Source organism: Lampris incognitus, chromosome 2 (assembly GCF_029633865.1).
Source record: "Lampris incognitus isolate fLamInc1 chromosome 2, fLamInc1.hap2, whole genome shotgun sequence".
NCBI classification, from domain to species: Eukaryota; Metazoa; Chordata; class Actinopteri; order Lampriformes; family Lampridae; genus Lampris; species Lampris incognitus.
In genome coordinates this window covers 73,378,844-73,404,195 of record NC_079212.1, presented here as the reverse complement: position 1 = coordinate 73,404,195, position 25,352 = coordinate 73,378,844, and the positions used below count along the sequence as shown (strand labels likewise).

The following is a 25,352-nucleotide window of genomic DNA, read 5'->3' as shown; positions in this document are numbered from 1 at the left end:
TTTTGGGACATTCCCTCAGTATGGGCATATGCGTGCAGCCACAAACGCAGTGTTGTGGGGGTGTTGTGGGGGTTACCTGCTGCTCCGTTAGGCGGTATTCCTTCTGAAAGTTAAACGGTCTGGCTGATAATGGCACAATGGCTCGCACAAACGATTCCCCGTGCACGACGATCCTATTACACACAGGGTCGACACAAAATATAGTAGTTCAGCTTACTGTTGCTAGTATGATGTTTCCAATAGCAGTACCCCTTTTGTATTTTATATTCTATAACCCATACGACCACATAGGTCGTATACCCTCTAATACCGCCCACAGGAGCGTTTCCTAAATTAGCACCCCTACCGGCGGCAGGAGATATGCCACAGATAATTTTCGCCTCTGTGCATTGTGGGTTTTTATCGACTTGTTGACATCCTTTTTACAACGCCTCATAGACAGGCTAATAAAGGTAAGTCGCCAGTAAATAGAGATAAAAACAACGTGAGAACAACAGAATATGTAGTCAGTGCGTGTTTGTGTTGTTTCGCCGTCTAGTATAGTAACTAAGATTGCTATTGGCAGTACGACCGCTAGAGGTCGCTTAACTTTAAAACGTAACTATAGGTCGTAATAACCTGCTTTTACAAACGACCTATGGGGTCGTTTTTGGCGGAGGACAGTCTCGAATTTTATATTCCTGTATTCCTTCCTATATAACTTATACTGGTACTACAGCCAAAAATACCCGAACTGAGTTAAAATGGAAGTAAGAAGTGCGAAGTATCAGTAGGCTGTTCCAGGCCCAATGGATAGCAAATAGAATTTCTACAGGCCATAGTTCATCTGTAGCTGTGTTAGTTATAGAATAAGTGACACTACCTGTCATATGCACAGGTGGTAGATTCCCGCACTGTTGTGTCTGTCTTGTCGGAAATCATCCAAACGAAGGAAGAACTACTGAGCAAGCGGACATTCTTTCTGTTTTTCTTGGGTAGGTAGCCACAGTCAGCATTGAAATCACCCAGGAACATTATGTCCTACAAATGGAGGCAAGTACACGCACATGCATACACTTCAACACGTCTGACTAATTTCTTTGTTGCAAAACGTTCTTGAGAAGTACACTGTAATTTTTATAATTATTATTATCATCATTATTACTGGTTACATTGCTGATTACATGATGACATGATAAGATCTTCATTGGGAGTGACGAAGAAGGACAGGATTAGGAGCGAGTATATTAGAGGGACAGCTCGGGTTGGACGATTTGGAGACAGAGCAAGAGAGGCAAGGCTGAGATGGTTTGGACTTTGGACATGTGTGGAGGAGAGATGCTGGGTATATTGGGAGAAGGATGCTGAATATGGAGTTGCCAGGGAAGAGGAGAAGAGGAAGACCAAAGAGGGGGTTTATGGATGTGGTGAAGGAGGACATGCAGGTGGCTGGTGTGACAGAGGAAGATGCAGAGGACAGGAAGAGATGGACATGGATGATCCGGTGTGGCGACCCCTAACGGGAGCAGCCGGAAGTAGTAGTAGTAGTAATTACTGATTACGTTGATTCATGGTGTGCTATGGCTACTTTGCACATCCCTTCTCTTACCCATGGATGTATTATAGTAGAACTGGGTGCCGGATCTAAAAATGGTACCTGTTCGTTCCTATGAGAATTGCTCATCTGGCGCATATGCCAAAAAAAGTTTCTGGGTTCCAGCTTACTTCCAGTTACATGGGGCCCACTGAATATGCACAGTGGTGTTACTCCCATCATCATGGCCAGATTAACCCACTGGGGGCCCCGGGGCATGCACGTCCATTGCCCCCCCGCCCCATCAGGTAGGTTACACAAACAATACTAAACATTCTTAAATGTAAAACTATTGCAAATACCCAACATGGTAGTCGACGCTATGCCAAGCTGCGTGGGATTCGGATGGCGACTACAAAGTACAACACAATTTTGAATCACAAAAGACTTTGTAGAGAATTTGTAGATTGGGGCCCTGCATCAGTAGAGACTGTAGCTTGGGTGCCTGCATCAATAGAAACTTTGTAGCTTGGACCCCGCTTCAATAGAAAACTGTAGCTTGGGGCCCCCACATCAATAGAGACTTTGTAGCTTCGGGCCCTGCATCAGTAGAGACTGTAGCTTTGGGCCCCACATCAATAGAGACTTTGTAGCTTGGACCACGCATCAATAGAAACTGTAGCTTGGGGCCCCACATCAATAGAGACTTTGTAGCTTGGACCCCGCATCAATAGAAACTGTAGCTTGGGGACCCCGCATCAATAGAGATTTTGTAGCTTGGGGCCCTGCATCAGTAGAGACTGTAGTTTGGGGCCCCGCATCAATAGAGACTTTGTAGCTTGGGGCCTTGCATCAGTAGAGACTGTAGCTTGGGGCCCGCAAATAGAGACTTTGTAGATTGGGGCCCTGCATCAGTAGAGACTGTAGCTTGGGGCCCCACATCAGTAGAGACTGTAGCTTGGGGCCCCGCACCAGTAGAGACTTTGTAGATTGGGGCCCTGCATCAACAGAAACTAGCTTGGGCCCTGCATCGCGATGCAGGGTTGGAACAAACGTCCCTTGTAGGGTATGATTGGGGATCCCTACTATACACGAACACAATACTCCTGACCTTTTGGGGCCCCTCGTAGTCCGGGGCCCCGGGGCACTCGCCCGCATGCCCGATCCATAATCCAGCCTTGCCCATCAAGCCTCGAGGGTCTAGTCTATGAGAATGGCTCGTTCACAGCCGTGCCGTCATGCAGGAAACAAAACAACAACAAAAAAGAAAAAATTTCTGGGCTTCGGAAAAAAAATAAAAAATAAAAACCCCACGGCTTAAAAATATACAATACAAAGAGCAATAATTGACCATGATTATAGCTGCAGGTGTCCAGTCAACAGTTTTACAGGCGTCTCTTTTACAATGGTGGTCTATGGGTAAAATGCTTTTTGGGCTGCAGGGGATTTTGTCGCTGCAATACCGCGAGTGACCACTGGAAAAAATGACTGCAAGGCTGAGCGGCAGCGCCGTATCCAGTTCTACTATCACATATCCATGCTCTTACCTCAGTTTTCCACATCGCCTTGATGTCAGTGAAGACATCATAAAGACTGTCGATCTCCTTAGTGCTGTTTGTTGGGGTGGTATGCTGGGGAATCAGTACAAACTCCTTTATGGCTGAACAGAGGGAGAGGGGAGGGGGGGAGAGAGAGAGCAATAGAGAGATGAGTTGACATACGGACAGGCAAATGGGTGTAGGGATGCAGGGAGAAGTTGCAATAGCTCCACACTTCCAACACATGATTTCTATGTGTTTCTATAGTCGTCACCCATGTCAGGGAATTCACCTGTCTTGGGGGCTTTGAGGCGGATGACGAAAGGCTCTCTGGAGAAAGCATCAACATCCCCTGGGCGTGTATCTGGGTACTGGTACTGGCCTGTCACGGTCACTGTTCCAGTTCTGGACACAGGAAAGATGTACAAATACATCTTAGTTTTGCTACATACGCTGATAAGCAAAACATTATAATAACCTGCCTAATATGCTGTTGGTCCTCCGTGTGCCGCAAAAACAGCACCAACCTGCCGAGGCATGGACTCTACAAGACCCCCGAAGGTGTCCTGTTGTATCTGGCACCAAAACATTAGCAGCAGATCCTTCAAGTCCTGTAAGTTGCGATGTGGAACTGCCATGGATCGGACTTGTCGATCCAGCAGATCCCATCGATGCTCTATCTAATTGACATCTGGATAATTTGGAGGCCAGGGCAAGACCTTGAAAGCTTCACCATGTTCTTCAAATCATTCCTGAATAATGTGTGCAGTGTGGCAGGGCGCATTATCCTGCTGAAAGAGGTCACTTCCATCAGGGAATACCATTGCCATGAAGGGGTGTGTACAATGTTTGCAATGATGTTTAGGTAGGTGGGATGTGTCAAATTGACATCCACATTAATGGCTAGACCCAGGGTTTCCCGGCAGAACAATGTCCAAAGTATCACACTCCCTCCACCGGCTTGTCGTCTTCCCACCGTGCATCCTGATGCCATCACTTCCCCGGGTAAACGGCGTACACAGCCAACCACATGATCTAAAAGAAAACGGGACTCATCAGACCAGGCGACCTTCTTCCACTGCTCCAACGTCCAGTTCCGACACTCACGTTCCCATCGTGGGGGCTTTCAACGGTGGACAGGGGTCGTCATGGGCGCTCTTGACTGGTCTGTGGCTACACAGCCCAGTACGCAGTGGGTTGTGATGCACTATGTTTTGTGACACATTCCTCCCATAACCATCATTAAAATATTATGTGACTTGTGCCACAGTAGACCTTTTGTCGGTTTGCACCAGACAGGATAGTCTCCCGTTGCCCTCGTGCATTGGTGAGCCTTCGGCATCCAACACCCTGTCGCCAGTTTATAGTTTGTCCCTCCTCGGACCACTGTCGGTACTCACCATTGCTGAACGGGTGCACCCCAAAAGCCTTGCCGTTTCAGAGAAGCTCTGACCCAGTCGTCTGGCCATAACTATTTGGCCCACGTCAAAGTTGCTCAGGTCTTTACTCCTGCCCATTTCTCCTGCATCCAACACGTTTACTACGAGAACTGATTGTTTGCTTACTATACCCTTGACATGTGCCCTTGTATGGAGATGATCAACGTTATTCAGTTCACCTGTGAGTGGTCATACTGTTTTGGATCATCAGTGTATAGAGAAAGCAAACGCAATTGAACCTTTGCTGCCTACATAACTTGAATTTACTGTTGATGCAAATTGAGAAGTGTCTATTAAAGAGCAACCTTCCGCTTGGGAAGATGGTGTCTTGTACTTTATAGTACTTATATTAATAATGAATGGACCGGAAACCAAGGTATAACGTTGACCTTTTACTAGGCATATCTTCAAGTCTCAACACTCGCGCATACGTGCGCATTACATATCAAAACCTGCTCACTAAATATTCCCCTTTTAAACTGATACTTTCAGGATCTTTACAGAAAAATTAAATCATATGTTAATAAAGCCTAATGCTGATTTTACCAACAAGGCAGGGGAACAGCTGTCACCTTAAACATCTCTGTAAACGTGAGCATATGTAAACTGGTCAAATGAACGTCACATTTCACACCTCATATCTAGACACACATTTCACATCTCATATCTAGACACACATTTCACACCTCATATCTAGACACACATTTCACATCTAATTTTCCTTTTTTTTTTGACCTATGAACATATCAAGACAAGTATATAACCTAACTGAGAGGTAGGGTAGACTACCTGATCCTCTATGTTGTGGTATGGAGGTTATTCTGCTCCGTGTATACTCACAACACTAAACTACAAATTCAGTCTTTTAACAGGCTTGACTGCCCTGCCAACTCTGGTGTGTAGTCCAGAGTCCGGCTGGCTTCCAGACGGTGAAGGCACTACTCTCAAATGAGAACGGATTCTTCGGAGACTGCCTGTTGAGGTTTGGATCACGTATGAACGTGGTCTCCCTGCTGATTCAGAGACGACTCCTGTGTGTGGAATATTCCGTATCCAAACTCTCTGACCTGGTTGGAGTGGTGGTGTCTCCCGTGCTCTATGTCGTCTGTTGTATCCTTCAGCCTGTTGTCTTTTAAGCTCCTGGTCTTTCAACTCGAAATCTCTCAAGTCTGGCCATGCTGGTTTGAGAGTGCGTGGACACACCAGAAGGGGTGTTTGGATGTTGCGCCCCATCAGGAGTTGTGCCGGTGATATTCCATGGGCAAGAGGAGTTGCTCTGTACGCCATAAGCGCTTTGTGAGGGTCCTCACTCTTCTGCAACAAGAATTGCACAGTCTTTACTGCACGTTCAGCTTCCCTATTGTTTTGCAGGTAATGGGGGCTACTGGTACCATGTTGAAAGTTATAATCTTTAGCAAAATCTGTGAACTCTGCAGCAGCAAACTGCGGTCCGTTTTCTGTGACGAGTGTATCCGGCACCCTGTGGCGGCTAAAGATGACTTTTATTTTCACAATCACAGCTGTTGCTGAAGTGCATGTTAAATTGGCAACCTCAATGTATCTTGAATAGTAATCAATGACTACTAAATACTGACCCTTCTTCCACTCAAATGAGTCAGCTGCTAGCCGTTCCCATGGGCGTGATGGCAAGGGTGTGGTCATCAGAGGTTCTGTGGTATTTTGAATCTCTTTAGCACAAATTTCACACTGACGTACCTTCTCTCTGATCTGTTTTGTCAGCCCAGGCCACCACACTGCTTCATGGGCCCTGGTCATGCATTTCACCATTCCCTGGTGACCCTGGTGAATTTTGTCCAAGATGTCCCGTTGCATGCTTGCTGGAATCAGTATTCTCTTTCCTTTCATCAACAGGCCATCCACCATCAACAGGTCGTTTCTGTATTGCCAGAAAGGCTTTAAGTGTGGCGCAGAACTGCTTCTTTCCCATCCTGTGTGGATCAGGGACGACGGCTGCTTACACACTGGATCTTCTTCTTGTGCTCTTCTTATTTGTAGCAACTTCTCAGGTGAGGCCGGGAGTTGCTGAATGACCTCATTGATTTGAGCTGTGACGTCGTTCTGAAGTGCAAGGTCTTCCTCTGTTGCAGTACGCTGGAGTGAAGCTCTTGATAGAGCGTCAGCTGCAATAAGATTTTTTCCTGATACATGTACGATTGAGTAGGAAAAACGCAGAAGTCTCAATCTGAAGCGTATTATATGAGGCGGGACGTCATCCAGCGGCCTTGAGCTGAGAAGACTGATTAACGGTTTGTAGTCGGTTCGCATCACAAAGTGTAGGCCCAGGAGGTAGGTCGGAAATCTTTCGCAAGCCCAGGTGACAGCAAGGGCCTCCTTTTCAATTTGGGCATATCTGCGCTCTGTTTCAGTCATGCTGCGAGATATGAAAGCCACTGGCCTCCAGTCTCCAGGTTCGTGAAGCTGAGATAAGACCCCTCCTAATCCGTAAGATGATCCGTCTGCTGACACCCTGGTCAGTTTCTCTGGGCTGGACTGGGCAAGGACAGTAGATGAGCTTAGCTCGTTTTTCACCTTTTCAAAGGCACACTGCTGCGCTACTCCCCACATCCACATGTTTTCTGCTTTCAGGAGTTCTCTGATTGGCCCAGTGAGCTCTACGATGTTAGGAGAGAATTTCCCCACATAGTTGACCATCCACATGAAGCGTTTTACGTCAGCCACATCTTTGGGTGGTGGCATCTCTCTAATTGCCCTAATCTTCTCAGGATCTGCTTGTATGTCCTCTGAACTGACAACGTGTCCGAGAATCAAGTGTCTTTGCAACACTTGATGCACCCTGTCTTCATGCTCTTTGGGTGTTGCACCGAACACCAGGATGTCATCCGCATGACCCAACGTTCCTTCTAGGCCATCAAGCATCTGCATTAAATGCTTCTGAAAGTGTTCTGACACGGATGATATTCCAAAGGGAAGCCGATTAAAACAATAACGGCCAAATGGTGTGATGAAGGTGGTGAGTGGGGCTGAATCTTTGTGCAAAGGCACCTGCCAAAAACCGGCAGTGGAATCCAGTTTGGAAAAAATCCTAGCTCCAGCTAGCTTAGCTAGCGTCTCATCAACAGCTGGAAGAATATGTCGCTCCCTGCACACATTTTCGTTCAGGTGGGTTAGGTCAACCGTCGACACATATTCTATTTTTTCCATTAGGTTTTGGTACTACGACCATTCCTGAGCACCACTCTGTAGCGTCCTCTATGGGAGAAATAACGCCCATTTCCTCCATCCTTTTTAACTCATCTTGAACTTTTCCTCTTAAGGGCAATGGCACATGGCGTGGCACAGCGAGGGCAAAGGGAGGGGCATTTTCTCTTAATTTAATTTTGTATTCTCCCTCTAGCTTACCTAAGCCTGTGAAAACTCTGGGATGTTGTTCTTTGTAGCTTGCCTCAGCTGCTGTGATAGCTTGCACAGGGCTGAGCAGGCAGAGGTCTTGTATCGCTGGTAAGCCAAGCAAAGGAGTCACTAACCCTGGCACAACATGCACTCGCTGCTTCACTACAATTCCATTGTGACTAATATCCACAGTAAAATGTCCCTTCACTTCTATGGGAGAGTTACTTGGTCCACACAGTCTTTTGGTTGACAGTAGTGAAGTAATACTTGGGGTAGTATTGGTCGAGGATCAATTACCACACCAGGTTATAGGACTCAGGTTTAATCGTGGCTCAGTAGGCAGACGTAATAACCATACATGGTAGTGGTGTAACCATATAACAGTCCGGGTAGTACATAACACCTAGTGTAGTTCCAGTGGATATATATGGCATTATATCACTACATCCCCCCTGTTTAGTTTTCAATTTTTACAGTATCAAAATACTCTAGAACATTCGGTTATATAAACCAACATATCACACAATTCCAGTGTGGTACAATCATTGATCAGCATTGTACAGTCATGACACAGAGGTTGCCTTCTCTTTTTTTTTTTTTTTTTTTAGACAACACACTCAGAATTGTCCATCTCAAAAAACAATAAACATATTCAGAGCCCTCCTTTTGTGTGTGATTGTCTCTACTCATAGTCCTTGTAGTGAGCTGGTTTGGAAACAGCTCTTCCATATCTTGTGCGTACTGTCTTGTGTGTTTCACAGGTTTGGCTGGAAGAGGTTCCAGCTGCATGAGTGTCCTGTTGAGGTTCTGTGAAGCGGGTTCTTGCGCTCCTCAGTGCATGGGGGTGGTGAATTTCCCGCAGGTGGCTCCTGCCACGTCTGAGTTTATTCCATTTGATGTTTGCACAATGTAGCTCCTTGGCTCATCGCACTTTTGTACGACGGTGGCTGGATACCAAGTCCCTTTTTCCTTGTTTAGGACAGATACGTGCTGTCCGGGACCGAGTGGAGGTAGTTCTCTGCCGCTGCTGCGGTCATGATGTTCCTTCATGTTTGCTGTTCTCTGCTCCAGGTGGAGTCGGTTTTCCTCCTTGCCTGGGTCCCCTCGCCTCGGCAGCAGGGTGGTGACTTGCCTTCCTAAGATCAGTTCTGCTGGTGATGGTGTCGGCATTTTCTGGATGTCCCTGATTTTGGCTGGGTCAGGTTTGATACCTTTGTCTGTGTACAGGTTGCCAAAGAATGAGATGCTTGTCTGTTTGATTGTGCACTTGTCACTGTTGAACACAATACCTGTCTTGGCTGCTCTCTCCATCAGGTTGGTCAGGTTCCTGTCATGCTCCTCTTCGCTTGCTCCGTAGACTGCGATATCATCGGCTATGCTGACGACACCGTCGAGCCCCTCCAGGATTTGGTCCATCTTTGCCTGGAAGAGATCTTGAGAGACACTGAGACCAAATGGAAAACGTTTCCAGCAGTATCTACCAAATGGAGTTGGGAATGTGGTTAGCAGTTGTGACTCTTCCTCTAGGTGTATTGACCAATATCCAGCTTTTGCATCAAGTTTGCTAAATATTTTTGCATTTGCAAACTTCGGGTTCAGTTCCTCCACAGTAGGAATCTTGTGTGGGCATCTCCTAAGGCTGGCATTAAGCTTTTGGGTACGCACAAGATATGGAAAGCTGTTTTTCAAAGAAGTCCCATAGCTTGGCAGGCTTTTTCTTTTCATCATCGGTGAGACCACTGGCGTTCAGTCTTTTTAATCCTTCATCTCCGATTCCACGACATATTTTCCTAGCTTGTTTAGCTGCGCCATTTATTTCTTAATCTTCTAAATACAGCGTCATTTTCTGTTTCTACAGTGAAATTGCCTCACCCAGGTCCGGGTCTGACCAATTCATCGTCGGTAGATGGGATGCCATGATGTCTCCTGTTGCTAGCTAGCTAGTTAGCTTTGCGGCTAGCTCAGCTCCTGCGCACTCTTGCTTGAATGATGACAGAAATTATCCACGGACAATTTTATCAGTCTATCTTCATTCTTCATAGAGAGTATCCCACCGCTGCCACCATGAAGTAATACTTGGGGTAGTATTGGTCGAGGATCAATGACCACACCGGGTTATATGACTCAGATTTAATCGTGGCTCAGTCGGCAGACGTAATAACCATACATGGTAGTGGTGTAACCATAATAACAGTCCGGGTAGTACATAACACCTAGTGTAGTTCTAGTGGATACATATAGCATTATATCACTACAAGTAGCAGCTTTCCATGTCCAGCGCCCGTGTCCAACTTGAACGTCATCTGCTGACCATTCGCTGCAACCGATTTCTGCCAGAATGTGTTGGATTTTGTACAATTCACTGTGCCCAGGAACAACGTCTCTACGTTTTCATCCAAGTACTTTTCCTTAATTTCTTGCACTCTCGTTTTCGTTTTACAAACGGCGGCAAAGTGCCCCCTTTTCTTACATTTCTTGCACTCAGCAGTGCGCGCGGGACATGCATTGAATGAATTTTCATGTGTCTTCCCACATCTGCCACATTTAGTATTTGCATTATTTTGTACTCTTTCCTTTGGTTTAAAACCACATTTCCGAGTATTTCTGTTTGAACTTGAATCTAACTGCATCCATGTTTGCATCTGTGCCATCTGTGCTACTCTGTCTCAATGCAGGCTGTTGCTTTTTAATTTCCTCACTTTGGCGGATTTTTGTGATAGCTTTTGCGAGAGTCAACTCAGAATCTAGCTGTAACTTCTCTGCAAGTCCATGGTCTCTGGTACCCACGACAAGGCGGTCTCTGATCATCTCGTCTTGGAGAATTCCATACTGACAATGCTCAGCCAGTTGATGCACAGCAGTAATAAACGCTTCAACCGTTTCACCAGGCTCCTGGCTACGTTGGTTGAATTTAGCTCTTTCCTAGATCACATTTTGCTTGCATATGAAATGTTTATCGAATGCTTGCTTTACTTGGTCCTACTTTTTCTTGTCCTCATCCGTCAGTGCTGACGTGTTCAGAACGTCCTCCGCCATGTCTCCCATAGTGTGTAAACTAGCGAGTTAGCTTAATACTCTTGACTCTTTGCATTTAGTCCTGCTGCTATGCGGAATCTTTCAAAACCTCGCATCCAATTAGGCCAACGGGGCCGTGCCTATAGTCCCCGGGTCCTATATTCCCCGGGTCCTATGTTCCCCGACCCTTTCGAAAAAAAAGGGTCCCATATTCCCCGTTTTCCCCTAAAAAGGTCCTATAATCCCCGTTGCAATAGACACCGGGGAACATAGGACCCTCTTTTGGAAAAAGGGTCCTATATTCCCCGCTGTTTCCAGGGGAACATAGGACCTTTTTCCAAATAAAGGGTCCTATATTCCCCGCTATTGCCAATCGAGGAACAAACCGGGGAACTTAGAACCCTTTTTGCAAATTATTTCCTTAACGGGTCCAAAATAATCAAAACTGGGGTCATGGCTGAGATGTAGGCTACGATAATCTATTCCTCCGCTGATTAAATTAGGCCGTATTACCATTGTTGGCTGTTGTATATCGCAGGCCACCTTGAGTGCGTATCCAAATCGGGCCTAGAGGAGGCTGTAATTTGCTTTATTGTTATTTCTTACCAATATTTACTGCAGTAGGCCTAGTTAGTTGGCTCTCCGGCTCAGCATGGACAGTCGGCAATCAACGCAAGTTTGTCTTGCAGTAGGCCCACCTACCAGTATAACCTAGCCATTTCCACCTTCGCTCAAAGTTCAATTTGCACAGCACTGGACACTTCAGCCACTTTCTTGTTACTTTGCAGATCGTTTTCCATATTAAATCACTTGGCAGACTTTCTTTCAAAAATACTTTAATGATGAACTTTTTAGGCAGAGAACTTAGACCAGGACTTGAAATTTAGGACCAGCACAAAGTATCCATCAACGGGGGCCGCTTACCTTACACAATAGGCTAATTGCCTAATAATAATAATATGTGCTTCTCAAAAAACTAAAGGCTTGTGGAGGTGCTAAACCAAAAACATGAATCAAAGACGAACATCAAAGGATGTAAGGTAACACTCACCAAATGGTAAAAAAATAACAGAGGCAGTCCTCTATTTCACCATTTTATTGTTTGGCATCAGTCATTAAGGTTTCTGAAGAAGACCACCCGGCCAAGTTAATGACTGATGCCAAACAATGAAATGGTAAAATAGAGAATTGTGTCTTTTTTTCATTTGATGAGTGCTACCTTACATCCTTTGATGTTCTTCTTTAATAATAATAATAATAATAATAATAGTAATAGTAATAATATCAATAATAATAATAAATACATAATAATAATAATAATTACAGCCTAATAATAATGATGATAATAATAATAATAATAGCCTAATTATAAAAGAGGCCTAATAACAAATAACAATTGCAGGCATAATACTATAGTAATGCTGATAATAGGCTATTAATAACAAAATGCTTCTAGTAAAAGCTTGGCTGAAAAAGGGTTGGTCTATGGCAGAAGCCCCCCAGAAAAGGCATGGTCTAAAACAAAAATCTCCAAGGCCTAACTAGGCTAACGTTAAGGCTTTTTTCTTCTTCAAAAAATCAAAATGAGTAGTCCTAGTCCATTAGGCTACTCAGCAAAGAGGGGCTAAAACCCTGGATTTGACATTGCCGACGCTGCAGGACCCTTTGCGCATTATATATCCTTCTGATTGGGACTGTTGGCTCCCTCGCAACTTCTGCAACCACCCCCTGTCGGAATTCTGCACGGTGCACCATTTCTCCGTCAGGGGGATGAACGTGTTCCCCAACATCGTGCACAATAATGTTAGCATCCACGTCCTCCACTTCAGATCTATTTGTGATCAGTGGCACTCTACAGTTTCACCTCCAGCACCTCCATCTAATGGTGTCTTGATTGGTGCGGTGCTTCTGATATCTGAAGTTCTCATGTACCAACACTTTGCCCCCTCGATCACCATCCATAACTATCGCCATTGTTTGTCTTCTTGTAGGCTAGTAAGCACATGACAGTGAGTCCACGAGTTATCACCGATAACAACCGATTGTTGCAAATTGTTGCAAGTTGGCGGGCGGTTTAGACATTGGTGAATTTTGATCATGTGGTTTAGAACGCCAGGAAACTTGCGTGCAGATGACCACACATCCTCGACAAGTCTTAAATATTTCCAAACTCGAAATCATGTGTGCATTTGGCTATTTATAAATTATTTTTCGAGCAATATGTGTTTTGTGATTCAGCTTTAGCGTTGTTGATTAGCCTTTCATTCATATTTTGTCAAAAAGGCGTATTCATTAGCCTAGGCCTATGTCCCGTTATTTCTGTAGCATACAGCATCTTAGAATCTTAAGAGACCAGGCACATATTATTATTTTATTGTTATTACCATGCTATATTAGCCTACTTTATAATTATAAATATTTCAATTATCCAATTTTTAGCATTTCTAATATAAGGCTATATTGTTATTATTATTATTATTATCATCATCATCATCATCATTATTATTATTATCATTATTATTGTCATTATTATTATGTTATTATTATTATCATTACAATTATGATGCTTAAAGGGCCTTACTGAGCAGATGGTTTCTATCTAATATCTGTCAGATGCTTTTCCCAATAAGCTGGTGTGGTTATGATGGGAACGACGGCTTTCTAGCGAACATAGAAGAAGTGGGTCGGAATTGGCCTATTGTCGATATCAGCTAGCTTACGCAGGAGTCTATCCCTGGTACAATGCACTAGACCTCTGGGAGATGGACTGCTGAGGACGGAACACAACACCTATCCTCAGCTCCCAGCACTTCTCGCACAATGTGCTACTCATACGCTGAGTTGGCGGCACCCGGGATCGAACTCACGACCTTGCGATCCATAGGCGAGAGCGCTACCGGCTGAGCTACGCCCGGGTACAATTGCCCAAGGAACACAGGCTTACTATATTACATTCAGACACAGACCAGCCAGCTCACCTACTCGGCGAGGAGCATTTTCCTCGGTAAGTGACACATTTCGCGCATAAATATCAGAGAACTACCGGGGTGGGTTATGCGCCCAAATATAGGCTATAGCCTAATAAATTGAATTTGTGTAGTGTCGAAAGTTTCCACATACTTTAGCCAACCTGGACTTTGTGAATTCGTTTTTGTGATATAAAAATAGAAATCGTATGATTCATTGTCTTCTTAATAATCTGCCCTAAATAATGCATTACTGAAAATGCACTTTTTGCGCCAAACAGCGTCAAACCTGCTGACCGGGGAACATAGGACCTTTCTTTATAAAAAGGGTCCTATGTTCCCCGGGTGCCCTAGGGGAACATAGGACCCTTTTTATAAAGAAAGGTCCTATGTTCCCCTGCACATACAAAACGGGGAACATAGGACCCTTTTGGGGAAAAGTGGGGAATATAGGGCCCTCTGTATACAAAAAGGTCCGATATTCCCCGGTCTCATACAAAGCGGGGAACATAGGACCCGGGGACTATAGGACCCGGGGACCATAGGGAGGACCCCCTATTGTGCTGATATTAGCTTGTTAACATTAGGAAACTTGATTGGTAGTCATGTTTCAAGAAAATGTCCAAATGCACTTTGGGTGTCTAAATAAAGTGCTATATATAAATTTAATCAATTAATTAATTAATTCATTAATTCGTCTTCAGCCGCTTCTCCAGGATAGGGTCGCGGTGGCAGCAACCTAAGTAGGGCTCTCCAGTCATCCCTCTCCCTCAGCAATTCCCTCCAGCTCCTCCTGAGGGATTCCAAGGCGTTCTCAGGCCAGATTGGACATGTAGTGCCTCCAGCGAGTTCTGGGTCTACCCCGGGGTCTCCTCCCAGTTGGACGTGCCCGGAAAACCTCCAAAGGAAGGCGCCCAGGAGGCATCCTAATCAGATGTCCAAACCACCTCAACTGGCTCCTTTCGACGCGAAGGAGCAACGGGTCTCCTCCGAACTCCCTCCAGATATCCGAGCTCCTCACCCTATCTCTAAGGCTGAGTCCACTCCAGACACCCTACGGAGGAAACTCATTTCAGTCGCTTGTATCCGCGATCTCACCCTTTCGGTCACTACCCAAAGCTCATGACCATAGGTGAGGGTTGGAATGAAGATTGACTGGTAAATTGAGAGCTTTGCCTTCTGGCTCAGCTCCCTCTTCACCACAACGATCCGGTACAATGTCTGCATTACTGCTGATGCTGCACCAATCCGCCTGTCAATCTCTCGCTCCATCCTACCCTCACTCGTGAACAAGACTCCAAGATACTTGAACTCCTTCACTTGAAGTAACAACTCATTCCCAATCCATTAATCTGTGGTGGACACGTATTGGGGACAGAATTCACCCCAGGAACTAAGGGTTAAGTCTGGGTTGCCCTGGCAGGTTAACGCAGGGTTAAGTTATGGTTGTTCAGCCAGTTTTCTGAGTATTCTTGCCGCCTCCGCTCAGTCGAGCTGTGGTTTTGTTGTCTCTCTGATTTACTGTGGATTAAAGAAAGTTGCCTACACGGCTAAAGTGTGAACCTACGGTCTTCTCCGTTCCTTCGGCTCTACACTGGTGACCCCGACGTCGGTTTTCGGATAAGTTTTCTGAAACCACACACATTATGGCTACGAACGCCGTTGCAATTAAACTGCCGGAGTTTTGGGAGTCTTCCGCGGCTACATGGTTCGCGCAGGCGGAGGCACAGTTCGCGCTCAGAGACATAACAGCAGACGAGACCAGGTACTGCTACGTAGTGGCAGCGCTGGGGTGCGCTACGGCTTCCAGGATAAGCGGTTTCATAACCAACCCACCGGCCGATGGTAAATACGCCGAACTTAAAAATCTCCTCCTTGAAACTTTTGAACTGTCAACAACGGAGAGAGCACGTCGCCTCTTCGCAATTCAGGGCTTGGGAGATGGCAAACCATCGGAGCTAATGAGCAGGATGTTAAACCTACTGGGTCAAGAAAGGCCATGTTTCCTGTTTATGGAGCTGTTTCTGCGCAACATGCCGCCCCACGTCCAGACTGCGCTCGCTAACTCCACCATCACTGATCCCCGTGAGCTGGCAAAGGAGGCTGAGCGATTCTTCGTCGCTACACAACGTTCCTCCCATGCCGGGGTGCTGGCTCCTACCTTCACTGGCCCCCCGCCGACATCGCGGGCGTGGCCCGACGGTGGCGCCACAGGTCAGACCGCTACAAGCCCTCTGGACTCTGTATGTACCACACTCGATTTGGTGCGAAAGCTAAACGGTGCCGTTCCCCCTGCAACTACAGGCCGACGGGAAACGAGAGGGCCAACACTCAGTAGTGGCCATGAGTGTTGGTGATACGAGCAGGCTACTCTTCATCCTCGACACCAATTTCAGTCGGCGATTTCTCTGTGACACGGGCGCACAGAGAAGCGTGTTCCCTGCTACTGACATCGACATCATGGGCGGGGAGCAGGGCCCCCAGTTGGCGACGGCTGACGGCAGCCCTATCCACACCTACGGCGTGCGGTCTGTAGAACTGTGTTTTGGTGGACAACGTTTCACGTGGGAGTTCGTCATGGCCAATGTAACACTTCCCCTCCTCGGAGCTGATTTTTTGTGCGCTTACGGTTTGCTAGTGGACATTCAGAACAGCCGTCTGGTCGACGCCTTAACCTTCTCCTCCTTCGCATGTACGCGGAGGGAAGCGGCCTATGCAGGTCTAGCCAACTCTCTCTCAGAGGCAGACAAGTTCAACCGCCTCCTCGCTGAGTTCCCTGAACTCACCCAGCCTACCTTCTCTGCACCCAAGCATGGGGTGGAGCATCACATTGCTACGAAGGGGCCCCCGGTCTACGCCAGAGCCAGGCGTCTCGACCCCGCCAAACTCGCCATTGCCAAGTCTGAGTTCGAGCACCTGGAACGCATGGGGATCATCCGCCGCTCTGACAGCCCGTGGGCGTCCCCACTCCACATCGTTGCTAAGCCTGATGGAGGTTGGCGCCCATGCGGGGACTACCGCCGACTAAATGACGCCACCATGCCCGACCGCTATCCTGTCCCGCATATCCAGGACGTTTCTGCAAACCTGTCTCAAAAGTCGACCTGGTCCGTGGTTATCATCAAGTTCCCGTGCACCCCTCGGACATCCCCAAGACAGCAGTGACTACCCCATTCGGCCTATTTGAATTCCTACGAATGCCATTTGGACTCAAAAACGCGGCCCAGTCCTTTCAGCGGCTGATGGATTCAGTGCTCCGTGGCCTTCCTTTCATCTTCGTCTATTTGGACGACATACTCATTGCCAGCGCCTCCGAGGAAGAACACCTGTATTAAGTTTAGAAATCACGTCAGGACACAGCGCTGTCGCTCGACACAACCTCTCCGTGGCATTCTTTATTTAGACTGACACAGCATCAAAGGCAGACCCGATCAAACAATCCAGAGCCCACAGGCATCACCAATCGATCCCAGCACAATAGAACAGCACCAAATCAAATGCAGCACTGTCGATGTGTGCATACATAACATTTCCCCCCCCCCTCCGGCAGGATTTCAAACATGAAAGGTTGACACAAAGTCCTCTAGGTGGCCAGGGCGTAAACGTGTGCGAACAGGTCGCGGGGCGGCCTGAGGCTGGGCAGGCCGAGGTGGGGAGGGAGATGGCAGGGGGAGCTGAGGCCCAGGAATGTCTGGGGCCCGTGTAGGAGCTGCATGAAGCCCCGGGGCGTCTCGCCATGCTGAGGGAATGGCTATGGTTGTGTCACCAGCTGTGTGTGGCGGAGCTGACACCTTCCGTAGACGACTGGAGTGCCACCGAGTGCCATCGCTGAGGAGGTAAGTGGCTGGGCCCAGCTGACGGGTGACTTGGAGAGGAGAGGACCAGTATGAAGCCATTTTATTGTCCCTGTGGGGCCTGCGGACCCTGACCCAGTCTGACACATTGATGTCTGGCACCCTGGTTCGTTTTGACTGGTCAAACCGTTGCTTCATCCGCGTCTGCTGACGAGTGACTGAGGCTCTGACCCCAGAGGGAGGTGCCTGAGGTGTGGAGGGGCGGAGCCTGTCAAGGGGCATGCACAGTTCCCGGCCTAGCATGAGAGAGGCTGGGGAGACGCCTGTGGTCGAGTGCTGTGTGGCCCGATAGTGTAGCAGAGTGTGACGGATGGCCTGCGTGAAAGAGCACCCTTGGGCCATGTGTGCTCTGAGGCCGTTCTTCAGTGACTGGTGAAAACGTTCAATGCCGCCATTGGCCTGGGGGTGGTAGTACGCAGTGCGTATATGACGGATGCCCTTGCTTTCGAGATAAGCAGTGAACTCAGCAGAGACCAGCTGAGGGCCGTTGTCAGTGGTGATGGCCTTTGGGAGGCCCCAGCGAGAGAAAAGAGAGTCCAGGAAGTCGATGATGATCTGTGAGGTCACAGTGCCGGAAGTGGTGAGTTCAGGCCATTTTGAGTGTAGATCGTAGGCGACCACCATGAAGCGTTGGTGGTGGGGAACTCCATGGATCTCACCACAAATGTCCAACTGCAGGTGTTCCCAGGGCTGAGAGGGCCAGGCGAGAGGTTGCAGGGGTGGGGGAGCCTGGTGGCCAGTCTTGCCACTCACAAGGCAGGCAGAACAGTCCTTCACCAGAGCCTCAATATCTCTGTCTATCCCCGGCCACCACACCAGGTCTCGGCAGCGCTGTTTCAGTTTCACAATGCCCAGGTGGCCTTCATGCGCCGTATTCAAAACACGTGCACGGAGAGCAGCTGGGACCACTGTGCAAAACCCACGTGCCACGCAGGTGTCGTTCCAGCAGGAGAGCTCCTGTCTGACTCGGGCGAACGCAGCCAGCTCCTCTGGGACCTTGTGAGGCCAGCCGTTCTGGATGTAGGTGCGGAGCTGGGAGAGGACAGGGTCCTGTTCGGAGGCTGCCCTCAGCTCCTGCAGAGAGACAGTGGCCTGGAGGGGTGTGTGTAGCATTTGGACAATGTCCTTTTCCACACAGTCAGTGTCCGTCTGTGGAGCTGGGGTGGAGACAGAGCGAGAGAGCAGGTCGGCGACAACATTGTCTCTGCCTGGGGTGAACTGCAGGCTGAAGTTGTACTGGCGGAGGCGGTCAGACCAGCGGTGCAGCCTCAGGGGTTTGTGGCCTGTCCCAGATGTGGACAGCAGCGCTGTCAGGGCCTGGTGATCTGTCCTGAGGGTGAAGGAGCGGCCATAGAGGTAGAGGTGCCACCTTTCACAAGCCCAGATACAGGCTAACGCCTCACACTCACCCACGGAGTACCGCTGCTCGGTCAGGTTGAGGGCACGGGAGGCGAAGGCAATGGGCTTCTCCACACCGTTCTGGGTTTGAGACAGCACGGCCCCTATCGCTGTGGCTGATGCGTCACAGGTCACAAAGGTGGAGCTGGAGATGTTGAAGTGAGCCAACACTGGTGGTGAAGTCAGTTGAGTCTTGAGATCACGCACAGCGTCACTGCATGCCTTTGACCACACCCATGGCTCGTCCTTACGCAGCAGCTGGCGCAGGGGGGCTGTGGTCACAGAGTACTGGGGAAGAAACCTCAGGTAGTAACTTGTCATACCCAGGAAGGAGGCGACCTGGGCGGCCGAGCTGGGCTCAGGGATGGCCTGAATGGCATCCACGTTGGATTGTAGTGGAGTTACACCGCTCGCTGACAGCCGGAACCCCACGAAGTCGATGGCTGGCACAGAGAGGACACATTTCTCAGCATTGAGAGTTAGCTTGTGCTTGGACAGGGCTGCGAAGACCATGTTAAGGCGCTTGTCGTGGATTTCACTGGTGGGCCCGTGTACCACTATATCGTCCAGATAAATGGCCACGCCCAGTATGCCAGCCAGCACGGAGACCATGATTTTCTGGAAGCAGCTAGGGGCGGAGCTGAGACCGAAAGGCATCCTGGTGTAGCGAAACACTCCTGCATGTGTCACAAAGGCTGTGAGGTTTCGGCTGCTGGGGTGGAGGGGCACCTGTAAGTACCCCTGTCTGAGGTCGAGCTTGGAGAACACCTCAGAGCCATAGAACTGAGCAGTGAGTTCTTCTGAGTTGGGCAGTGGATACTTATCAGGGACCACTGCCTTATTTACTGCACGTAGATCGACACAGACACGCAGGCCCTCCGACTTCTTCTTAGCCACCACGAGGTTTGAGACCCAAGGTGACGCGTCCACCGGTTCAATGATGCCAGCTTCCAGCAGTTGTTGCAGCTCGGCGGAGACCCCATCACGGAGAGCCAACGGGATGCGGCGCAGTGGTTGGATGACAGATTTCACAGCAGGGTTGAGGAGAGGTTGATGGGTGAAGGCGGAGAGGCAGCCCAGCCCCATAAACAGCGATGGCCACTTCTGCTGCCAAGGTGTGGCGACAGTCAGGATTGCTGCCCCCCTTGTGTCTAAGAGGGAGAACCCCAGAGCGGAGAACAGGTCCAGGCCCATCAGGTTGGCCCCACGGCGTGCCACATGAAAAACTGCATTAGGCACCAGCTTGGTTCCATAGCGGACAGTCAGTTGGAGAGAGCCAACCAGATCGATTTTGGAGTCACCATACCCACAGAGGACAGCTGAGGGTGCGGACAGTGGCAGTGAACCGAAAAATTGACTGTAGGTATCAACATTCAGGAGAGACACACTTGCACCGGTGTCCCACAGCAGGGGAATGCACACATCATTAATGTTGACTGTGCATGATTTGAATGACACTGGCGCGGAGCTCACCTTGTGAATGACGGCGGTTGAAGACTGGGGGGTGTGGCCCTCTGACCCAGCCGGGGAAGATCGACAGACGTTGGCAAAGTGATTGTGCTTACCGCAGCTACGGCATGTCTGGCCACGGGCAGGGCAGTTCTGAGCCCTTGAAACATGAGACCGAGATCCACAGTTACCACAGGACTGTTGAGGGCGGGGCCGAGAACGCCGTCGTTGCAGTTGCAAGACGTCCCCAGTGGAGTCGGCCCCCGCCTCGCTCTGGCTGGGTTGCGTCCCGAGGGGCAGCCGTGAGTAGAGGGAGGAGTCGTTGGCAGCTTGACTGGAGGTGGCCACTTGCTGTGTATTTAGCATAGCAGCACACTCAGCTGCTCCCTCAACCTGTAGTGCGATGGTAATTGCTGTGGACAGCAGCAGACCGTCTTTTTCCAGCAGGAGAGTCTCACGCACCTTTGCGTTGTTGGTGTGTTCGATTAGCTGGTCGCGAACCATCTCGTCCTGAAGCGCGCCAAACTTGCATGAGCTAGCTAGCCCTTGCAAATTAGCTACGTACTGCTGCACAGACTCACCAGGCAGTTGGTGTCGCTGACGGAATATAAATCGCCGAAGGAGGGCACTCTGTGGAGCAGCGAAATGGGTGCTCATAAGTCCCACAGCTTCGGCAAAGCTTGTGACGTTCCCCAGAGTCCCGAGCACACGATGACCCTCTGCTCCCAAGCAGTGTATCAACAGAGCCGTCTTCCTAGCCTGGCTCACGTCGTCAAGCCCTGAGGCGATGATGTAATTTTCAAAACTATGTAGCCAGCGAGTCCATGGTACCGGAGGCTCGCCAGGTAATGCCAGGAAGGGGGCAGGTGGTGGGAGGGAGATATCAGCCATCCCCGTCGCCAATATTAAGTTTAGAAATCACGTCAGGACACAGCGCTGTCGCTCGACACAACCTCTCCGTGGCATTCTTTATTTAGACTGACACAGCATCAAAGGCAGACCCGATCAAACAACCCAGAGCCCGCAGGCATCACCAATCGATCCCAGCACAATAGAACAGCACCAAATCAAATGCAGCACTGTCGATGTGTGCATACATAACAACCTGTCCCATCTTCACGCCCTCTTCACACGCCTCAGCCAGCATGGGCTGATCGTCAACCCGGCGAAGTGCCGGTTCGGGCTGACGGCCATTGATTTCCTCGGGCATCGCATCACTGGGGACGGGGCGGTCCCCCTGCCCTCAAAGGTGGAAGCGGTGGCGGCCTTTCCGCGCCCCCGAACAGCTCGTGCGCTCAGGGAGTTCATCGGGATGGTGACATTCTACCACCGCTTCATTCCCCGAGCCGCCTTTATCATCCGGCCACTGTACGAGGCGCTGAAAGGCAAGTCCCCCAACCAGGCGGTCGACTGGACAGCAGAGCGAGACCGTGCGTTCACCGAGACTAAAGCTGCGCTCTCCCAGGCTACCCTGCTAGCGCATCCTTCACCTACAGTGCCTATTTCCATAACCACGGATGCATCGGACTATGCTATTGGTGCGGTTCACGAGCAGTGGGTGGGGGGGGGCTTGGCAGCCTTTGGCCTTTTTCAGTCGCCAACTTACACCCCGAGAGCGCAAGTATAGTACTTTTGACAGGGAACTCCTCGGTCTCTGGCTCGCCGTCCGGCATTTCCGTTTCCTGCTAGAGGGCCGCGAGTTTACTGCGTACGTGGACCACAAGCCCCTCACGTTTGCCATGTCCAAGACGGCCGAGCCATGGTCCGCTCGCCAGCAGCGACAACTCTCCTACATTTCGGAATTCACTACCGACATCCAGCACGTCGCTGGTAAGTCTAACCAGGTAGCTGACTGCCTCTCTAGGGCAGTGATTGGAGCGGTCCACCTAGGCCTTGACTATGCACAGATGGCCGCTGACCAGGCCACGGACCCGAGCATCCTCCGTCTCCGGACCTCCGACACGGGGCTCCGCCTGCAGGACGTTCCTTTCAGCGACACAGGTGTCACCCTCCTGTGTGACGTCTCCACAAGACAGCCCAGCCCATCGTCCCGGACAGCTGGAGACGCCCCGTGTTTGAAGCTGTGCACGGCCTCTCTCATCCAGGCGGTAAGCCATCCGTGCGCCTGACCTCTGCTAAGTTTGTGTGGGAGGGACTTAAGAGAGACGTGAAAGCGTGGGCCGACTCGTGTGTTGCCTTTCAGCGGGCTAAGATACACCGCCACATTAAGGCGCCCCTGGAACGCTTCGCAGTGCCGGAGAGACGATTTGACCATGTCCACGTCGACCTGGTTGGTCCCCTACCCCCCTCCCATGGGTTCACCTACCTCGTCACTGTGGTGGACAGGACTACGCGCTGGCCTGAAGCTGTTCCCCTGGCATCCACGACGTCTGCTGATGTGGCCCGGGCTTTTATTGGGTCGTGGGTCTCACGTTTCGGTACGCCTTCCGACCTTTCATCTGACCGCGGGCCACAGTTTACCTCAGAGCTATGGAATGCTGTGGGTGAGGCTCTGGGCGTCAAGCTTCACCGCACTACCGCCTACCACCCTCAGGCGAACGGCCTATGTGGGCGCTTCCACCGGTCCATGAAGGCTGCGCTTCGGGCTACTCTCAAGGACTGCAACTGGGTCGACAAGCTCCCATGGGTCATGCTGGGCCTGCGGACCGCCCCGAAGGAAGACCTACAAGCCTCCTCTGCGGAGCTGGTGTACGGCACGCCGCTGCGAGTCCCAGGCGATTTCATGCCCAACGCAACGCGTCCCTGGTCAGCTGTGGACCAACGAGCCTCCTTGCTGGACGGGGTCAGAGCTTTCACACCCGTCCCTACCGCCCAACACGGCGCTCCGGTGTCCCAGGTGCCCCCAGGTCTGCAGTCAGCGGACTACGTGTTCATCCGTCACGACGCACACCGCCCCCCCTCTGCAACCCCCTTATGACGGCCCCTTCCGCGTCCTGGAACGGGGAACTAAGCACCTGGCGGTGGATTTTGGGGGCACGGCCGAGCATGTTTCAGTGGACCGAGTTAAACCCGCACACCTGGACTTGACGCAGCCGTTGGAGTTAGCCAAACCTCCTCGTCGCGGTCGTCCCCCGGCTCCGCCTCCTCCCCCCGTGGAGGCCCGCGCTGCCTCTTCTGCTCCTCAGGCCGACCTCCACAGGCCCGCGTCAATGCCTCCCAGATACACTCCGGCCCCTGTTACCCGGAGCCGCCGCTGACGGCCTGTCGTCCCCCCGCGCCTGCCTGACTTCGATTACTAGGGCGAATTCTGGGGGGGCTCATGTGGTGGACACGTATTGGGGACAGAATTCACCCCAGGAACTAAGGGTTAAGTCAGGGTTGCCCTGGCAGGTTAACGCAGGGTTAAGTTATGGTTGTTCAGCCAGTTTTCTGAGTATTCTTGCCGCCTCCGCTCAGTCGAGCTGTGGTTTTGTTGTCTCTCTGATTTACCGTGGATTAAAGAAAGTTGCCTACACGGCTAAAGTGTGAACCTACGGTCTTCTCCGTTCCTTCGGCTCTACAAATCCATTATTATTATTATTATTAGCATTAGCATTAGTATTATTATTATTATTATGTCACCAAACTGTTCATGATATCCATTCTATTTTCACTTTACTTACGTGATTAAAGCAACACTATACTTAGCATCCATTTTGCAGTGAACACATGAGTGCTGGGTTTATTTTGGAGCTAAATGATGTAAGCATAGCAGGATGAATACAGCTGTGTAGTGATGTAATTGATTATCGATCCATCTGGTTTATGTATGCAAATGACACAGCACTGAAAAAAACTACTGATGCTTGTCAATTCTTGCTAATTAGTACCAATAAATCAAACAGACCCATTATTAATGTTATTATTTACAGCTGTGTTTTTCCTGCTGTGCAAACATCACAGAGTACCAATACCACCCCAGCGCTCATAGATGATTTTTCACCTTTAGATGTTGGCAAACTCACAAAACTTGTATAGGTTTAGTTGCTCTTTATAGGTGTGAAGATGACTTCAAATGAAGAAGTTCAAGTACCTCGGGGTCTTGTTCACGAGTGAGGGTAGGGTGGAGCGGGAAATTGACAGGTGGAATGGTGCAGCATCAGCAGTAACGCGGACGTTGTACCGGAACGTTATGGTGAAGAGGGAGCTGAGCTGGAAGGCAAAGCTCTCAATTTACAGTCTATCTTCGTTCCAACCCCCACCTATGTTCATGAGTTTTGGGTAGTGACCGAAAGGGTGAGATCGTGGATACCAGCGGCTGAAATGACTTTCCTCCGTAGGGTGTCTGGGCTTAGCCTTAGAGATAGGGTGAGGAGCTCGGACATCTTCAGGGAGCTCGGAGTAGAGCCGCTGCTCCTTCGCGTCGAAAGGAGCCAGTTGAGGTGGTTTGGACATCTGATTAGGATGCCTCCTGGGCGCCTTCTTTTGGGGGTTTACCGGGCACGGCCAACTGGGAGGAGATTCCGGGGTAGACCCAGAACTCGCTGGAGGGACTACATGTCCAGTCTGGCCTGGGAACGCCCTGGGATCTCTCAGGAGGAGCTGGAGGGCGTTGCTGGTGGGAGGGACGTCTGGAGTGCCCTACCTAGCTTGTTGCCACCGCGACCCTACCCCGGAGAAGCGGCTGAAGATGTATTAATGAATGAATGAATGCTCTTTACGGAATCAAAAAGATGCATGCACATACACATACGCTCACCTGTAGACAAACACATACTGCTCCTTGTAGGTGGGCGATCTCCCCAGTCTTTCGCTGGCCAGAACTTTATATTCATGATTGCTGTCATACCTGACATTGTGGTGGCGAT

The 25,352-nt window shown here is 49.7% G+C and overlaps 1 protein-coding gene across 2 annotated transcripts in view; it reads right to left on the bottom strand.

The window, feature by feature from the left end:
• The window catches only part of dnase1l1 (deoxyribonuclease I-like 1), a 261,133-nt gene that overhangs the window by 378 nt on the left and 235,403 nt on the right, over positions 1-25,352 (bottom strand). For both annotated transcript variants that reach the window (XM_056273738.1, XM_056273737.1), the window contains exons 4-8: positions 25,244-25,333; positions 3,344-3,456; positions 3,061-3,173; positions 863-1,020; positions 77-173 (exon numbers count right to left, since the gene is read on the bottom strand). In XM_056273738.1, the coding sequence (XP_056129713.1) occupies positions 77-173; positions 863-1,020; positions 3,061-3,173; positions 3,344-3,456; positions 25,244-25,333 (571 nt within the window). The remainder of the gene's footprint in view (positions 1-76; positions 174-862; positions 1,021-3,060; positions 3,174-3,343; positions 3,457-25,243; positions 25,334-25,352) is intronic.